The following is a 19,917-nucleotide window of genomic DNA, read 5'->3' as shown; positions in this document are numbered from 1 at the left end:
TCATACAATCACACATGATGACTCATACAGGCGAAAAGCCCCTTTCTTGTATAGTATGTAGTAAAACATAAAACATTCTGAAAACACAATAACTTTATTGAGACTTGGCAGTGTGGCAGACTGCTTAATTAATGCAATATTTTAATGTTTGGTTTGGTTTCCTTCCTCCTGCAGCTGCTGTGGTGGTGTGCGGTAACTCACTCACTCACTCACTCACTCACTCACTCACTCACTCAGTCTCTCACTCACTCGGCCACTCACTCACTCACTCACTCACTCACTCACTCACTCACTCACTCACTCACTCACACACACACACACACACACACACACACACACAGTCTGTCTGTCTGTCTGTCTGTCTGTCTGTCTGTCTGTCTGTCTGTCTGTCTGTCTGTCTGTCTGTCTGTCTGTCTGTCTGTCTGTCTGTCTGTCTGTCTGTCTGTCTGTCTGTCTGTCTGTCTGTCTGTCTGTCTGTCTCTCTCTCTTTCTCTCTCCCCCTGTCTCTCTGTCTGTCTGTCTGTCTGTCTGTCTGTTTCTCTCTTTCCAACAGGAAGCAGAATCTGACGGCATGCCACTTACCAAGCGTCAGAGGGCTGCTCACCAGCGAGAAGTGGAGAAGCAGGAGAAGCGAGTAGCACAGCTCGGCACATCCCCTGGTCAGGTATGTATTGAGCACGTCTCAGTGAGATGTAGTCTTTCACTAACCACGTTGGGTGCATAACTACAATTTCCCCTGTGGGTTCAATTAAGGTCTTATATGATCTAATTTCTCTGTCTTGTCACTTCATGCCTGAGTTCTATTGGTCTTATTTCTTAGAAGGCTAAGTCACCACCTGCGCCAGCTGTTCTGCGGGGGGATGTGGGGAAGACTTCACCGTGTTCGTCACCGGCGCAGAAGGTACAATCAATGCACTGACTTCTGTGGGGATTGTACTGTAATGCAAATCTTCTGTTGACTAACTTGATCTGTAATCACACAGATGGCCAAGCTGAACCTCTCTGCCCTAGCCAGACAGGATACCATGGCTGAACAGGTATATAATATATAGTATATTTTTCCACAATTGTCTGTGTGTGTGTGTGTGTGTGTGTGTGTGTGTGTGTGTGTGTGTGTGTGTGTGTGTGTGTGTGTGTGTGTGTGTGTGTGTGTGTGTGTGTGTGTGTGTGTGTGTGTGTGTGTGTGTGTGTGTGTGTGTGTGTCTGACACACACACACACACGCACACATTTTGTGTATAATGAGCCACAATTCTATACCAACAATGTGATTTGGGGTAATCAAATATGTTGGGCTATTGTTTTGGCTGTAGAACAATGCGATATGAATGTATCGATATTGAAATATATGCATTGTGCTGCATTGATTTCATACTTTGTTGTTTCCATAAAATTTTTAGCTACAGGTCACTGGTACAGGCAGGCGGCATAACACAGCAAAGCAGCATTGGCCAGAGTCCCACGTGCACGCGGGAAAACAGGCCAAGTCTCGTATCCCAGCCGAGTTGTCAAAGAAGAAGGTATCTTTCTTTGCTCATGTGTTAAGTCTTGATGAGTAAATGTGAATGTTGACACAATGAAACATTGATTTTGTTTTTCCTTTGTTGAAAGTTTGCACTTCTTGTTGGTGACTCACATCTGCGAGCCATCGTAGATGGATACGTGACCATGCCAGACAGTGACATATGCTTTGGCATCATGTCCTTCCCTGGTGCGAGGGCAAAGCACCTGGAGGCTGAGGTGTGTTATAGCATTCTCAATATCTCTATTCTATAGTTGACTGATACACATTCGGCATGTTTGAAATTGGTTTGCATGAGTCGGCAGTCTGTAATGAGTTTGTCATGGAAGAACAGGTGATAATCAGGGGTTAATCAAGTTCCGTAGGCTACATTCAATTAATAAATACCACAATGTTCTATGATTTCTTCCACCACAGGTGAAATCCGCTAAGATTCCACACATTCCGGATGTCGTTTGCATTCTCGCAACCAGCAACGACATTGCTGGTAAAACGTTCTCACAAGCGGGGGAGGAATTTCGAAAGCTCTTGGTCACCGCACTTGCTCGCTGGGACAATGTAAGTTAATTCTTAGTCATTTCTCTTTCTATTTTTTTATGTTTCAGTATGTACTGTAATGCCTCAAAGGTGTAGTTTTTTAGGAAGAAGCCTTTTTTTTTTTTTATCAGGTCTGTGTTCTGGACTTCCCTCCCCGTCTGAATGTGGACGTTGAACAGGAAATGTGTTTGCGTCAGGAATTCCAGCGCACGGCGGCCTTCTGCGGTAAATAATAAGAATGCATACCCAACCGCTTATGTCTGTTTACGCTGATCCATGCAATACTGTATTATGATTACTACATCATGTTTATTTTATTTAAAAGGTGTCCGTTACATCAGTGCAGTAGAGGCATTCCCGCTCACACAACTGGACTTGTGGTGCAGAGACAACGTAAGTGGAATGTCATGTGGAGAATCTGCATTATTTGCCGATCATATGAATGCAAAAATTCATATCAGATAGAGGGTAATTGAAATATTTATCTGAATGTGTCTTATGTCTGTCAGGTACACTTGAGCGATGACGGTGGTATGCCAATCCTTGCACAGCTGCTGTCGTCTGCTGTTCACGAACAACTGCAGCTGAGAGCAGACCAGGTCCGAGCATTTTAAATCTGAATGAGTAAAATCTAAGATGGCGGAGTTCCTATTTTCCAGCCTGTAAACGTTTTCCTCTGTTTCTATGCACAGGCCAGTGCTAGGAGGACATCACCTTGCCCACAACGCAAGTCTGTAGCTGTGTTGCCACCAGCACCTGTCAGAAGCGTGTATCCCAGGTCTCTTGTCAGCAAAGAAGTGCACGTACCCCGCTCAGCTGCTGCTGTAAGTAGTCGAATCGTGTCACTGCTTCATGGTAAATATCGTAAATGGAGCATTTCAGAGTCTTGCTCAAGGACACTTTGACATTAACTAGCTACTGTATCCCTGAGTCACTGCTGCCCCTTATTGGTTTGTGACAAGGGATACTCTGTTATCATATTAGTTACTTGCACAAGCAGAGCGCACAAGTAATAGTTTTAGTCCAGTGCTTCGATGCGTATGTCGCCATTTGATATGTATGCGCCGTGCCAGCGTATGACGTAATGACTACTTGTGCTTGATATGGCAGTGGTGTCAGATTACATACATGTATACATAGGGGCATTACCTTTAATCCTCCCGACACTAAAACATATCGTCAACATCAAAAACCAATTACACCCTGGCATTGGGTCCTTTAATCCACATCTTTATTACGTCATCATTGAGAGCTAGTTATACCCTGACGTCATATGCTGCTACGATACATACGCATCAAACGGGGCAAGTAACCACAGTATAACGCTAATCAACTTACAAATTACATATACATAGAGGCATTTCCTTTAATCCACCCGACACTGATCGACATATAAGTCACCAGCGGTCGACAGTACTTGCGCTCTGCTTGCGCACTTACTTGTGTGCAACAAGCAAGTAGGCACTCGACAGAGTGCAGTTCTAGTTTACTTTGTGCTCATCAACCTGCATTTCTCCTTTCAGACCAACCAGCCTACCGTTCCTTGGTCGCAGCAGCAGCAGCAGCAGCAGCAGCAGGTTTGTCATCTTTAACCACTGAAACCCTGTATTGTTTTATGGTGGGGAAGACCTGCCCAGTTCAGTGGGCACACCCCATGATGAACAATACTGTATCTGCCTGTGTTGGCAGTACACACTTACTTACGTACTGAATGTTCCAAAGGTTTCCTTATCTTAACATTGATCAACAATACCTGACCACAGTACCTCATTAAAGCAGGTGTGATTCCTGCCTTGATATGTACGACTCGGTACTATAACCAGTTGAGATGAGTGGGAAAAGAGCTGCAAGCTCGTACGGTGTCACAGATGTAAGACAATATGAGCTTGTAGATCTGCTATTTTTGAATAGCCAAAGCACAAATGTTACACAGATGTAGTCTAGTGTTTAATTAAAGGCTGGAGGGTTGATCTAATCCTAAACTCCAAACCACACCAATGGGTCGCCAGGCAACGCCTTGCAACCAAATGATTGCAAGTAGACACATGTAGTTGCAAGCCACCATGGAATTGAAACGCTTGGGTTGACAATGTGCCAATGTGCAACAGGCCATATCACACCAACCTTGCTTTAATCCCTGTATGCATGTGTTTAACCCATTGTGACCTGAGATCAGATTCTAAAAGTGTCTTCTACATCCTGACAGTTTTCTGAAAAAGTCGTTCTTCGATTTTCCAAAAATAGCAGACCTACAAGCTCATAGCGCTATGAGCTTGTAGAGCTGCTATTTTTCAATAGCTAAAGCATAACATAATGCTAACACCAAAAGGGGTTCCTCCCCAAAATGGGTTAACCAATGGAGTGTATTAGAAATAGGTTGTGACAACCACTACGTTGGACCTGTTGCAACACAGATTTCCATGTATTCAGAAATAGGTTTTCTTTGACATAGAAGGTTTCCATTTGACAACAGTATTATTGCGGTGTATGATTTAATGCATGGTCACATTTCCTTTCTCTTTTCATCCACAGGTGGACTTGCCAGAGAGTTCCATCCCACTCAACCCTGTCTGGTTTAGCCCTAGCATCTTGGATGCAATGAATGTGGCTGCTCCATCAGGTGGAAAGGTAATTTCATTGAAAAGTTTACATTGTTTTGCGTCTGTGTTTTAATGTACACTCATCTAAATAAGTAAAAGGTACACACAGGGTTTGCAGTGTCCACTGTTTGACATTATAAATGTATTGGACAATGTTTGACTATGCATCATTAGTTCTGTTTGTATACACAGGTCAGTCCTAGGACATCACACCGCGAGGTGAGAGTGCCTCATTCACCCGTTGCCACGGTAAGGAGTTTGTAACCTGTAACTCCGACACTGTTTAGTTTTAGCCACAGTCATGTTTTATCATTGTTGTATCATAGTTCAACAAACACAAAATCTCACTTCTGTGAAGTGAAGGGCGCTCTAATCATCCATCATCATTCATCATGTCATTATGGCCAATCACAATATGCGTCCTCACTTTTGTCTTCAATGGTTGTGTTGCTTTTTAGCTAGTGTCGTGTATTACAACTATTATGTGTATGTGTATGTATTATGTGTATGTGTATTACAACTATTCCACAATCTGCAAATGCTAAATGAGTCTGAAACTACACCTGCATCATTAGCTCCGTTTGTATTACAGGTCAGTCGTAGGCCATCGCCCTCCACCTCTCCAGTGACACCACTGCCCGTCAGAAGCGTGTCTCCGAGAGTTATTGTCAGCCGTCAGATCAGCAGACCAGCTCGTTCACCTGTTGCCACAGTAAGGAGTTTGTAACCTGTAACTGTGACGGTTGCATGTGTTTGGTCCGACGTACTAACAGCCCGACAGGCATAAGTCTGACGACCCTACCCCAACCCCTAAACCTAACCTCACAGGAAGCCACGGGTTAGTTTGAACCTGCCACGCATGTCGGGGGCCACGGGTTAGTTTTAACCTAGACTGGAACTCATCTATGCTTTCTATGGCATAGGCAGCTCCAGGCAGGATCCGCCAGGAGAAACTAGACGCAGCTGCAGGACATGAGACTAATTAATTAGGGAGAGAGAGAGAGGAGTGTGTGCGTGTCAATTTAACAAAGGTGCAGACACATTTTTAACCTGATACATGTTAGTTTTTACCTACCACGCATGTCAGTAGCCACGGGTTAGTTGCAATCGACAACGCATGTTGTGGGACTAATGCCTGTCGTTCTGTTAGTATGTCTGAACAACATATATTTTTATTTAGTTATTTACTTTTATACATCAAACTGCATGTCTTATTTCTCATTACAGACGAGCCAGCCTAGTGTGCAGTCTACTACAAGGGGGCTCGTTCGGGAGCAGCAGGTTTGTCATGTTTTATCATAGTTATGTAAAAACAAAATCACACTTGTCTGAAGTGAGTGGCACTCTAATCAGTTGTTGCGTTTGCATAGAGTAGCCCAGGTGAAAATTATACTTTGTTAATGATTCAAGGTCAAGTTGACCACCTCTCACACACTCTTATGTGCGTGCACACACATGCACGCACTCTGTCTTCCTATTGGCCGGCCTTTACAGAGCCATAACTTTGGTTTGCAACATGCTACAGCCTCGCAATTTGGTCCATAGATGTAGACCACCAATAGGAACGGAGCTCTACTTGCTTAAGCCCCGCCCCCTCTGTATTCCTATTGGCTGGCCTTTACACAGCTATAACCACCAATGGGAATGAGCTGTACTTTTTGCTTAAGCCCCGCCCCCTCTGTCTTCATGTTAGAATGCTAGCATGCTAGCATGTTGGGATGTTAGCATTAGCATGTTAGCATTAACATGTTGGCACATTAGCACATGTTGGCACATTAGCTTGTTAGCATGTTAGCATTGGCATGTTAGCATTAGCATGTTGGCACTAGCATGTTAGCATGTTAGCATGTTAGCATTAGCACGTTAGCACATGTTAGCATTAGCATGTTAGCACATTAGCACATGTTAGCATTAGCATGTTAACATGTTAGCATTAGCTTGTTAGCATGTTAGCATGTTAGCATTAGCATTTAGCATTAGCATGTTAACATTAGCACGTTAGCACATGTTAGCATTAGCATGTTAGCACATTAGCACATGTTAGCACTAGCATGTTAGCATTAGCATGTTAGCATTATTATGTTAGCATTATCATGCTAGCATGTTAGCATGTTGGCATTAGCATGTTAGCATTAGCATGTTAGCATTATTATGTTAGTATTATCATGCTAGCATGTTGGCATTAGCATGTTGGCATTAGCATGTTAGCATTAGCATGTTAGCATTATTATGTTAGCATTATCATGCTAGCATGTTGGCATTAGCATGTTAGCATTAGCATGTTAGCATGATAGCACTAGCATGTTAGCATGCTAGCACTAGCATGTTAGCATTAGCATGTTAGCATTAGCACATTAGCATGTTAGCATTAGCACGTTAGCACATGTTAGCATTAGCATGTTAGCACATTAACGCATGTTAGCATTAGCATTTAGCATTAGCATGTTAGCATTAGCATTTAGCATTAGCATGTTAGCATTAGCATGTTAGCACTAGCATGTTAGCATTAGCATGTTAGCATTATTATGTTAGCATGATCATGCTAGCATGTTAGCATGTTGGCATTAGCATGTTAGCATTAGCATGTTAGCACATTAGCACATGTTGGCATTAGCATGTTAGCATTAGCATGTTAGCACATTAGCACATTAGCATGTTAGCATTAGCATGTTAGCATTAGCATGTTAGCACTAGCATGTTAGCACTAGCATGTTATCATGCACGTTATCATTAGCATGTTAGCACTAGCATGTTAGCACTAGCATGTTATCATGCATGCTAGCATTAGCATGTTAGCATGCATGTTAGCACTAGCATGTTATCATGCATGCTAGCATTAGCATGTTAGCATTATTATGTTAGCATTATCATGCTAGCATGTTAGCATGTTGGCATTAGCATGTTAGCATTAGCATGTTAGCATGATAGCACTAGCATGTTAGCATGATAGCACTAGCATGTTAGCACTAGCATGTTACCATGTTAGCATGTTAGATAGTATGTTAGCATGCTAGCATGTTAGCATGTTAGCATTAGCATGTTTGCATGTTAATGTTAGCATGTTAGCATTGGCATGTTAGCATTGGCATGTTAGCACTAGCATGTTAGCATTAGCATGTTAACATTAGCATGTTAGCACATTAGCACATGTTAGCATTATCATGTTAGCATGTTAGCATTATAATTTTTGCCTTGGCATGTTAGCATTAGCATGTTAGCATCAGCATGTTAGAATTAGTATGTCAACATGCTAACATGCATGCTAACATGCAGCCAATATTATATTACCATTATCATTGATGTGTATGATTTGACGTACTTTGCTCCACAGGTGGACTTGGCTGAGTGTTCCATCCGACCAGATCCTGTGTCTTTTCCCCGTGACTTCTCAGATGCGATGGATGCTGCCGTCCGATCCCATGTTTCCAGCTATGTGGGTCGCCCAGCTATTCCACGTGGCAGCGAGGTAATTTGGATGCAATGTTTATGTTGACATTGAAGCGTTTTAAAAAGTTTCTCTCCCTTTCTGACCCAGATAAATTGGTAAAATCTAAGAATGTTTATACTGTCCAAGAGGCGCTATGTCAAATGGTGATGAAACGGTTTGTGTGCTCTTGCTTACATCAGATGTCCCCTGTTGAACGTCGGGAGAAGAGTGCGGTGAGGCAGAGTCAGCAGCCTGTGCAGTCAGTGAGGGCAAGCATCTGTCAAGCGGACATAACCTACATCAACCCCTATAAGCCTTGGCTAGGCAAGTTGAACAGTCAGTGCACCTGCATGGCGCTCACCTTTCTGGCTTTCCACACTGATGGAGTGCGTTTCGACACATCCTCCCTTGACAAAGTGCTTTATCAGGGAGATGATCTCTACAAAGACAATATACGCCACCTTTTTGTGGAAAACCATGAAGCAAAGCTTACGTTCAGGAATCTGACCATAGAGGAGATGCCAAAACAAGTTGTCGTTGAGAGCAATTTCTACAGTGTCAATATGTGGTATGTGAAAGTTGGTTATGTGAACCCATCAGCCAAACACCACACTAACATACCTAAGGATATGCTGTTTCTGGAGCAGGAACTGAAGTGCCTGTCGCAAGAGGTCACCCGTGCTTTCCTGATTGTAAGTCCCGAATGCTTTGCAGTGTTCCGTGACACATCAGGACGTTATGGCGTTTTTGACTCCCATTCGAGATCTGCGACAGGTTTGCCGATGCCTGAAGGAAAAGCTATTCTACTGACGTTCCAAGATCTGAGTGGTTTGGTCCGCCACTTTGACATGCTTTTCAAAGAGCGTTCTCCTTTAGCGCGGTATGAGTTTGTGCCTGTTTCATTTGACCATCACTCCAGCGACGCTCCTGGACCGTCAACAAATGTGACACGTGCGCAAGCTCCTGCAACAATCGACCATGGCTCCAGCGAGATTGCTGCAACGTCAACAAGTGTGACAAGCACACCAGCTACTGCAGCAATCGACCATGTCTCCAGCAAGACTCCTGCACCGTCAACAAATGTGACAATTAGAGCAGCAGTACCAACAGTGCAGAGCAACAGGTGGCATGCAAAGCAGGGTCTGCAGCGAGCGCCACAATTGGTGAGTGCCACTATGTGTCAAGGTGACATACGCACCAATCCTGAGTCAGAGAGGTCAAACACTCAGTGCACCTGCATGGCTCTCACCTTTCTTGCCTACCACAATGAGGGAGTTGGTTTTGACACGGCCTGCCTTGACAAAGTGCTTGTCCAGGGAGATGTTCTCTACGAAGACACAATACAGCATCTGCATTTGGACAATACGCATCAGTCAGATCTCTTGACCATGGAGCAGTTGCCAAATCGGGTCTTCGGCGAGAACAGTGTTTACACCGTTCGCATGGACATGTCAGACCTGAAAGTTGGTCCCTTGAACAAAACAAAAGGAAAGAATTACTCCCTTGCCAAACAGCTGCAGTGCCTGTCAAATGATCTCACCCATGCAGTGTTGATGGTTCATCCTGAATGCTTTGCAGTGTTTCGGGACAGATCAGGACGCTACGGGTTGTTTGATTCACACTCAAGAAATGACTGGGGTATGCCAATATCTGGAGGAAAAGCAATTATGTTGACTTTCCAAAACGTGACTGACTTGGCCTGCCACTTGCGCCTGGTCCTCAAAGGCCGTCCTACTCATGCGTCATATGAGCTCTTGCCTGTTGTCTTTGAAATTGACCAGACACCAGTGGCACCACCTCACAGTGTGCCCTCCCTTGACCACGGCTCCAGTGAGGCACCAGCGGCACCACCTCACAGTGTGCCCTTCTTTGACCACGGCTCCAGTGAGACTCCAGAATATCATCTTTCCAAACTAAATAAAGCAAGGCGAATAAAGAATCAGCGGAAACTTGTGCAGAAACAGCATGAGTACAAGAATGAATCCAGGACCACACGCTGGCTCACTGATGCTGGATTCCGTGAAACACATAAAGCCTTCATGAAAAACTATTGGAAAAAGAGATGGCGCACTGATGCTGATTTTCGTGAATCACACAAAAAGAAGCAGAACAACAGATGGAGCACCGATGCTGTTTTCCGTGAATCACACAAACGGAAGCAGAACAACAGATGGAGCACCGATGCTGTTTTCCGTGAATCACACAAACAGAAGAAAAACAACAGATGGAGCACCGATGCTGTTTTCCGTGAATCACACAAACAGAAGCAGAACAACAGATGGAGCACCGATGCTGTTTTCCGTGAATCACGCAAACAGAAGCACCATCAAAGATATCACAATGAAGCTGAATTCAGGCGGCGCCATATACAACGGTGCACCAAGAACAAGATGGAGAGACTCGCAGCAGATACTATACTCCGTATCCACCACAAGTTGCAGTGTGCTATGAGACTAAAGAGGAAATCCATACATATTGCAAACCGCCAGTCTCTACGTGAAATGGAAGCTCTTATGAAAGTTCACATGTCGAAATTCCGAGAACGGATTAAATTAGGGCCTACATTTGTGTGTACGGTGTGCCACAGAGTTTTGTTCGGCAATCAGGTCCTATGGTGCAACAGGGCAAAGTACCTCAAATTAAACCCACACCTGGTAACTGCTTGCTTGACAGCCAAGTATGTGCACATATGTGACTGTGAATGCTCAGCCCCGTGTGACGTTGCAAATGAGAGAAAACAGGAGTATATCTGCTACAGCTGTGACGACAACCTAACAAAAGGGAGGATGCCATGCATAGCAGCTGCTAATAAGCTGGAACCAGCACCCATTCCCCTAGAGCTGCAACTGTTGAATTACCTGGAAAGGCAGCTAATCGCAAAGTACATACCCTTTGCTAAAATTATTTCGTTGCCGAAAGGACGGCAAAGGGCAGTGCATGGTCCAGTTGTGTGTGTACCGTCGGAAGTGGAAGCCACGGTGAATGCTCTGCCGAGGTCCAGACATGAAGACCAGCTGTTGCAGGTTAAGCTGAAGCGGAACATCAAGTACAAGGGATATCAGCACTTCCACACGGTGAACATGACAGATGTGCTGGCGGCACTGAGGAAACTGAAAGTGACTCATCCGGAATACCGTGACATAGTCATTAATGATAATGCCACGTTTGACCGCCTCCAGGATGAACTGTCAGTCGATGAGGAAGATGCGCAAGAGGCTGTGTCACCTGTTGCTGACACAACAGGTGAACAGCCGTCTAGCGAACAGCAGTCTAGCGAACAGGAGGAACTTAGACCCGGTCTGATCTTTGACTCTTGCATGCAGCCTCCTGACATCGCACAGGAAATCCTATCGTACGGTGAGGGGGTATTCAGCATCGCTCCAGCCCAAGGAAACAGACCTGTGGGTATTTTCACCGTCCCCAAGCTTGAAAGCATGGCCTTTCCCGTGCAGTTCTCAACCGGAGAGAATACATTAGATGAGGTCAGAGACATCAAATTGTCCCCAAGTAGGTACTTCAATGCGAGGCTCCTTTCTGTCGATACCCGCTTTGCCACCGACCAAACCTACCTCTTCTTTGCACAGTTTGTGACAGAAACGCAGCAGGCTACCAACAGCATGTCCATCCAGACGCGGAAGGGGAAAAGATATACCAGGGACGGAAGAACGCTGTCAAACAAAATGCTTCAGGACAAAAACGAGGTAGTGAAGCTCGTCCGTAACAGGGATGCGACGCGCTTCATGCAGCCCCTCAGAGGCACTCCGGCGTTCTGGAGCAGAGCGCTTAAAGATCTCCACGCTATGTGCAGACAGCTCGGAAAGCCCAACTGGTTCATCACATTGAGTGCCGCGGAGATGAGGTGGCCAGAAGTCATTAAGGCCATCAAAGCACAACAAGGTGAACAAGGGGACTTCTCAGAGCTAGACTGGGTTGCAAAATGCGACATTCTCCGGAGCAACCCTGTCACTCTCATGCGATTGTTTGAAAAGAGAGTGGACGCAGCCGTCGCTTTTTTGCTGTCGCCTGCACATCCAGTCGGTAAAGTGGAGGATTACTTCTATCGCGTGGAGTTCCAGGCTCGTGGTAGCCCTCACATACACATGATGGTTTGGGTCAAGAATGCACCAGATGCTGAGGATCCTGGTGTTGACGACTTCATAAACAAGTACGTCAGTTGCAGGATGCCTGACCAGTATGCAGACCCCGAGCTCCACAAAATCGTGTCTGAAGTTCAAGTTCACAGCCGGAACCACTCCAGGTCATGCAAGAAAGGAAATGTGACTTGTCGATTTGGGTTCCCCAAACTACCCATGGACGAAACTATCATCGCACTTCCTCGTCTCCTGTCCTCAGATGATGACGATGACGGTCAGAAAGACAACAGCGGCAGTGGCCAGAAAGCTAAAGGCAAAAGGCGAAAAGGCTCGCGGAAAGAGACATTGAAACAAAAGGAGGCCAAGGAAAAGCTGGCACCACTGAGAGACATGCTCAATGACCCTGAAGCCTCATTCAGGGATTTGCCAGAACTGCTCAAGAAATGCAACCTTACTCGGGGGCGGTATCTGCAATTTGTCTTTGACCTTAGCACTGTACCGCAAGTTCACCTGAGGCGTCATCCTGATGAGTGCTGGATAAATGCGTACAATCCCCATCTGCTGCGAGTGTGGGACGCCAACATGGACATCCAGTATATACTAGATGATGCATCTTGTGCCCAGTACATGATGGCTTACGTGGCGAAACCGGAACACGAGATGTCCGAGCTCCTCAGCGCAGTCGTTGCGGACGCGCGCAAGTCTAATCCGGACGCCAAAGAAATGGATGAAATGAAGCACATCATGCACACATACGTTCAGCACAGAGAGGTCAGCGCTCAGGAGTCTGTCGCGCGTGTATGCAGTCTCCCGCTTAAAAAGTGCACGCGTCAGGTCATTTTCCTACAGACTGATGAGGATGGCCTGAGAATGAGTCAGCCCATGAGTAAACTGAAGGAGATGGACCCAGACGCAGAAGATGTGTGGATGTCAGGCATTCCCGAGAAGTACTTGAACAGACCAGACGAGCCGGAGTTCGAATACATGTGTCTTGCTGAGTTTGCGTCCGAATACAGGGTTCTGGCCAGCACAAGCAAATTGCAGAACGCACTGCCCCTGCAGAACGACATGGGGTATGTTCAGAAAAGGACCAACCTTGAAAGAGTCGCCGTTATTCGCTTCACTCGATTCTCCGAGCAGAAAAACAAGGAGAAGTACTACAGAGGGATGCTGAAACTGTACTTTCCACACAGAGCAGACTGAAAGGCGAGACCCATGCCACGTATGAGCAGTTCTACGAACATGATCTTGCCAGGACAAGGATTGGATTCCGCGTCCGTGTGAAGGAGATTGTGGATAAGAACAAGGACTTATATGAAGGGCGGGGGAGAATTGTGGATCAGGTACTGGACACGCTTGCGGAAGAAGGAGCAGTTTTCAATGCGTGGAACACTTTTGCGCCAGAGGTCGAGGTCGACCGTTTGGAGTGCATCAGCCTTCGGAAACCCAGCGATCCCCACGAGCGACAAGAGCGAGACGAGGTTCCCGAATACCAAGTCCATCCCGACGCCAGTAAAGCGATGCCAGTGATCGATGCTCCCGAATTGAGCCCGGACTATGTCAGGAGCATGTACCGGAGCCTCAACGAAACGCAAGCGTCCATCTTCTACACCGTGCGTCAATGGTGTTTGAAGCGCGTCTTGCGTGACGACCCTGAGCCCTTTCTTTATTTCATCTCTGGGGGTGCTGGCTGTGGCAAATCCCATGTCATCAAGTGCATTTATCAGGAGGGTACCAAGATTCTCCGCCAACTGCCCAGTTATCGCAACGAAGCAGACATGACCCAGCCCTTGGTGCTGCTGTCAGCGTTTACCGGCACTGCGGCTTTCAACATCAATGGACGAACCCTGCACTCCTTGCTGAAGCTGCCGAGAAGTTTGAAGGAACAGTATGTTTCACTTGGAAATGCACTGGACGACGTGAGAGGGGTATTGGCCCACGCCGAGATCTTGATCATTGATGAGATATCCATGGTCTCCCAGGAGCTCTTTAACTTTGTCAACTTGCGATTGCAGCAGATCAAGGGCAACAGGAAACCCTTTGGTGGCATGTCTGTCCTCGCAGTTGGAGACTTCTACCAGCTGCCACCCGTTGGTAATAGCAAAGCGCTCTGCATTGTCAACGAGGCTGTGCCAGGTGTCTGGGCAGATTTTCAGATGGTCGACCTTACCGAGATCATGCGTCAGAAAGATGATCTCATTTTCGCCGAACTCTTGAACAGGCTGAGAGTAAAGGGGAAGGCGGATGCTCTGAGTGCCCACGACAGTTGTCTGCTCGCACAGGCTGTGGCTGAAAGCAAAGACTGCCCACGTGATGTCCTTCATATCTTTGCGACAAACAAGGAGGTCGATGCCCACAACGATGTGGTCATCACCGAGCTTGGCACCCAGATTTCCACGATTCAAGCTCAAGATTATCGGAAGTACGGAAACTCCGAAGACATGACGCCGCTGGTCTGTCCCTTCAGAGGCAACTCGAGGGAGTTGCCGTCAACCTTCCAAGCTGCTGAAGGAGCGCGAGTCATGGTCATCAGGAATCTAGACGTTGAAGATGGGATGGTAAACGGGACCTTTGGAACAATAGCCAACATTGTCACAACCACTGCAAACGGGCAGACCGTTGTGGATTTGCTTGGCCTCCAACTGGACAATCCCACGGCAGGTCGGACGTTCCGCAGGAAGATTCAAGGGCCAACTGATGACCTGGTGTACATCGAAAGGTTTGAGGAGAGACTGACCAAATCAACGGTGGTGCGACGGCAGTTTCCCATCAAACTTGCCTTTGGGTGTACAGCCCACAAAGTGCAAGGCATGACCATGGATTATGCAGTGGTGTCGCTGAAGCACATCTTTCAACCCGGAATGGCCTATGTCGCCCTGAGCCGAACAACCTCCCTTCAAGGGCTCAAAATCACAGACTTCAACGAGAAGAAGATTTATGCCAACCCAGACATAAAGGCGGCAATGGAGAGCATGACTCGTGCTTCGTTCCAAATGACGAGACCACTGTTGCACTTTGTCAAGTCAGCAGACAACATCGGCCCGACGTTGACCATCGTGCATCACAACGCACAGGGGCTAATGTCGCACATTGGGGACGTGAAAGCGCACCACGAATTCAGACACGCCGATGTGTTGTGCATGACAGAGACCCATTTGACTGGATCCTCCGTTCCCCCTGGCATCGAGCTGGAGGGATACCATGTGTTTGCACGCAACAGACACGTGTCGTACACCAACACTAAGGACATTGCTACAGAAAGGGGAGGTGGAGTCGCGGTCTACTACAGAAGTAGTCTTCTAGCAGACGCCCGGAGGGCCGTTCACAATGTCACCGATCTCGAGTTTGCAGTCGTCAGAGTTGAGGCCCCAGTCAAAGCGCTCATAGCCACTGTCTACAGACCCCCCAAATACAGGAAAAGCGCCTTTTGTCTCAACCTTGGCCGCCTCTTGGAATCCTTGGCCTTGATGGACTGCCAGCCTGTTGTTGTCTGTGGAGACTTCAATGAGGACCTGCTCAAGACGGACCGGAAACTAGTTAAGGAGGAGTTTGAGTCCAAAGGCTACAGCCAGCTGATCTCCACTGCAACAACCGAAAATAATACCCTGATTGATCACATCTACATATCACAACCAGGGTATTGCCTTCAGTCGGGTGTACTGCACACATACTACAGTTATCACGATGCCGTCTACTGCGTGTTGACTTCAAGCCGGCCATCAGCATGCTAAATGACCCATCCGCCTCGCCTGTCAGTCACATGCCAGCAAGACCACCGACAGCCGTCACATGAAAGCCAGCCATCAGCCGTCCATCAGCCTGCCACCGTAAAGCTCAACGACAGCTGAGGAACAAATCGGAAGACCCAAGGGATCTCTAGGTCTCCATCGTCACTCCCAGTCATCCGGGTTCTCCATACATCTGGCCAGTTTGTTCCCCATATTGCCTGTCACCATGCGCTGGCTCATACTACAGTTATCACGATGCCGTCTACTGCGTGTTGACTTCAAGCCAGCCATCAGCATCCCAAACGACCCATCCGCCAGTCAGTCACATGCCAGCAAGCCCACCCGACAGCCTGTCAGTCACATCACATCACAGCCAGCCATTAACCGTCCATCAGCCTGCCACCGTAAAGCTCAACGACAGCTGAGGAACAAATCGGAAGACCCAAGGGATCTCTAGGTCTCCATCGTCACTCCCAGTCATCCGGGTTCTCCATACATCTGGCCAGTTTGTTCCCCATATTGCCTGTCACCATGCGCTGGCTCATACTACAGTTATCACGATGCCGTCTACTGCGTGTTGACTTCAAGCCAGCCATCAGCATCCCAAACGACCCATCCGCCAGTCAGTCACATGCCAGCAAGCCCACCCGACAGCCTGTCAGTCACATCACATCACAGCCAGCCATTAACCGTCCATCAGCCTGCCACCGTAAAGCTCAACGACAGCTGAGGAACAAATCGGAAGACCCAAGGGATCTCTAGGTCTCCATCGTCACTCCCAGTCATCCGGGTTCTCCATACATCTGGCCAGTTTGTTCCCCATATTGCCTGTCACCATGCGCTGGCTCATACTACAGTTATCACGATGCCGTCTACTGCGTGTTGACTTCAAGCCAGCCATCAGCATCCCAAACGACCCATCCGCCAGTCAGTCACATGCCAGCAAGCCCACCCGACAGCCTGTCAGTCACATCACATCACAGCCAGCCATTAACCGTCCATCAGCCTGCCACCGTAAAGCTCAACGACAGCTGAGGAACAAATCGGAAGACCCAAGGGATCTCTAGGTCTCCATCGTCACTCCCAGTCATCCGGGTTCTCCATACATCTGGCCAGTTTGTTCCCCATATTGCCTGTCACCATGCGCTGGCTCATACTACAGTTATCACGATGCCGTCTACTGCGTGTTGACTTCAAGCCAGCCATCAGCATCCCAAACGACCCATCCGCCAGTCAGTCACATGCCAGCAAGCCCACCCGACAGCCTGTCAGTCACATCACATCACAGCCAGCCATTAACCGTCCATCAGCCTGCCACCGTAAAGCTCAACGACAGCTGAGGAACAAATCGGAAGACCCAAGGGATCTCTAGGTCTCCATCGTCACTCCCAGTCATCCGGGTTCTCCATACATCTGGCCAGTTTGTTCCCCATATTGCCTGTCACCATGCGCTGGCTCATACTACAGTTATCACGATGCCGTCTACTGCGTGTTGACTTCAAGCCAGCCATCAGCATCCCAAACGACCCATCCGCCAGTCAGTCACATGCCAGCAAGCCCACCCGACAGCCTGTCAGTCACATCACATCACAGCCAGCCATTAACCGTCCATCAGCCTGCCACCGTAAAGCTCAACGACAGCTGAGGAACAAATCGGAAGACCCAAGGGATCTCTAGGTCTCCATCGTCACTCCCAGTCATCCGGGTTCTCCATACATCTGGCCAGTTTGTTCCCCATATTGCCTGTCACCATGCGCTGGCTCATACTACAGTTATCACGATGCCGTCTACTGCGTGTTGACTTCAAGCCAGCCATCAGCATCCCAAACGACCCATCCGCCAGTCAGTCACATGCCAGCAAGCCCACCCGACAGCCTGTCAGTCACATCACATCACAGCCAGCCATTAACCGTCCATCAGCCTGCCACCGTAAAGCTCAACGACAGCTGAGGAACAAATCGGAAGACCCAAGGGATCTCTAGGTCTCCATCGTCACTCCCAGTCATCCGGGTTCTCCATACATCTGGCCAGTTTGTTCCCCATATTGCCTGTCACCATGCGCTGGCTCATACTACAGTTATCACGATGCCGTCTACTGCGTGTTGACTTCAAGCCAGCCATCAGCATCCCAAACGACCCATCCGCCAGTCAGTCACATGCCAGCAAGCCCACCCGACAGCCTGTCAGTCACATCACATCACAGCCAGCCATTAACCGTCCATCAGCCTGCCACCGTAAAGCTCAACGACAGCTGAGGAACAAATCGGAAGACCCAAGGGATCTCTAGGTCTCCATCGTCACTCCCAGTCATCCGGGTTCTCCATACATCTGGCCAGTTTGTTCCCCATATTGCCTGTCACCATGCGCTGGCTCATACTACAGTTATCACGATGCCGTCTACTGCGTGTTGACTTCAAGCCAGCCATCAGCATCCCAAACGACCCATCCGCCAGTCAGTCACATGCCAGCAAGCCCACCCGACAGCCTGTCAGTCACATCACATCACAGCCAGCCATTAACCGTCCATCAGCCTGCCACCGTAAAGCTCAACGACAGCTGAGGAACAAATCGGAAGACCCAAGGGATCTCTAGGTCTCCATCGTCACTCCCAGTCATCCCGGTTCTCCATACATCTGGCCAGTTTGTTCCCCATATTGCCTGTCACCATGCGCTGGCTCATACTACAGTTATCACGATGCCGTCTACTGCGTGTTGACTTCAAGCCAGCCATCAGCATCCCAAACGACCCATCCGCCAGTCAGTCACATGCCAGCAAGCCCACCCGACAGCCTGTCAGTCACATCACATCACAGCCAGCCATTAACCGTCCATCAGCCTGCCACCGTAAAGCTCAACGACAGCTGAGGAACAAATCGGAAGACCCAAGGGATCTCTAGGTCTCCATCGTCACTCCCAGTCATCCGGGTTCTCCATACATCTGGCCAGTTTGTTCCCCATATTGCCTGTCACCATGCGCTGGCTCATACTACAGTTATCACGATGCCGTCTACTGCGTGTTGACTTCAAGCCAGCCAATCAGCATGCCAAACGACCCATCCACCTGTCAGTCACATGCCGGCCAGCCATCAGCCTAGCATGCCAAACGACCCATCCGCCTGTCAGTCACATGCCAGCAAGCCCTTCCGACAGCCTGTCGCTCACATGACAGCCAGCCATCAGCCGTCCATCAGCCTGCCACCGTAAAGCTCAACGACAACTGAGGAACAAATGGGAAGACCCAAGGGATCTCTAGGCCGTCCTCAGATGAGCTCTCCATCGTCACTCCCAGTCATCCGGGTTCTCCATACATCTGGCCAGTTCGTTCCCCATATTGCCTTTCACCATGCGCTGGCTGCACTCTCCGCACACTCCATCAGTTCCTCGCCTTGGATGGTGTCCCCCTCCCCCCCCCCCCCCCCCCTTGGATCTGTCCTGTGTCTCCCGCCATGTTTGTCCTGTGACCATTCCCACCTCCATGTTTGCACCATTCCCACTTCCCTGTGTTTGTCCTGTGTTCGTCCCATGCCCCCTCTCCCCCGGTTTGTCTTGTGTCTCCCACCAATGTCCCCCCATGCTTGTCCTGTTACTCCCCCTGTTTGTCTCTTGTGTCCCCCTGCTTGTGTACCGTCTTTGTCTTGTGTATCTGTCTTCCCTCAGTATTTGTCCCGTGTCTCTGTGTCTTCCCTCCGTCTATGTTCCGTTTGTTGGTCCCCCCTCCCTGTTTGTTCTGTTTGTCTTGTGTCTCTGTCTCACCTCTGTGTTTGTTCCGTGTGTTTTCCTGTTTCCCCTGTGTTTGACCCATATCTGTGTCTCCCCTCTGTTTGTTCCATGTTTTTAATGTTTAACCCTGTGTGTTTGTCCCATACCTCTGTTTTTTGTGTTTGTTCCGTGTCCTCACCGTGTTTCTCCCACCTGTGTTTGTCTTGTGTTTGTCGCTGTGTTTGTCCCGTGAACCCCCCCTGTCATGTTTGTCCCCTGTCTCCCCCACCCTCATGTGTCCCCCACTCTCG

General features: G+C 48.1%; 1 protein-coding gene across 1 annotated transcript; it reads left to right on the top strand.

Moving 5' to 3' along the window:
• The first annotated feature begins 316 nt into the window (after nucleotides 1–316).
• On the top strand, nucleotides 317–13,383 carry LOC306913643 (uncharacterized protein). The gene is made up of 17 exons (XM_079490430.1): nucleotides 317–664; nucleotides 821–901; nucleotides 984–1,037; nucleotides 1,400–1,519; nucleotides 1,611–1,739; nucleotides 1,939–2,079; nucleotides 2,190–2,283; nucleotides 2,384–2,451; nucleotides 2,568–2,657; nucleotides 2,751–2,882; nucleotides 3,582–3,635; nucleotides 4,591–4,686; nucleotides 4,851–4,907; nucleotides 5,251–5,370; nucleotides 5,886–5,939; nucleotides 7,990–8,124; nucleotides 8,286–13,383. Exons 1-17 carry the CDS (start codon nucleotides 572–574, stop codon nucleotides 13,380–13,382), a joined length of 6,615 nt encoding a protein of 2,204 aa, XP_079346556.1. The 5' UTR covers nucleotides 317–571; the 3' UTR covers nucleotide 13,383.
• The last annotated feature ends 6,534 nt before the right edge of the window (nucleotides 13,384–19,917 follow it).

The sequence above is a fragment of the Electrona antarctica genome, assembly GCF_951216825.1.
Source record: "Electrona antarctica genome assembly, chromosome: 2".
Classification (NCBI taxonomy): Eukaryota; Metazoa; Chordata; class Actinopteri; order Myctophiformes; family Myctophidae; genus Electrona; species Electrona antarctica.
This window is presented reverse-complemented; position numbering and strand designations above follow the sequence as displayed.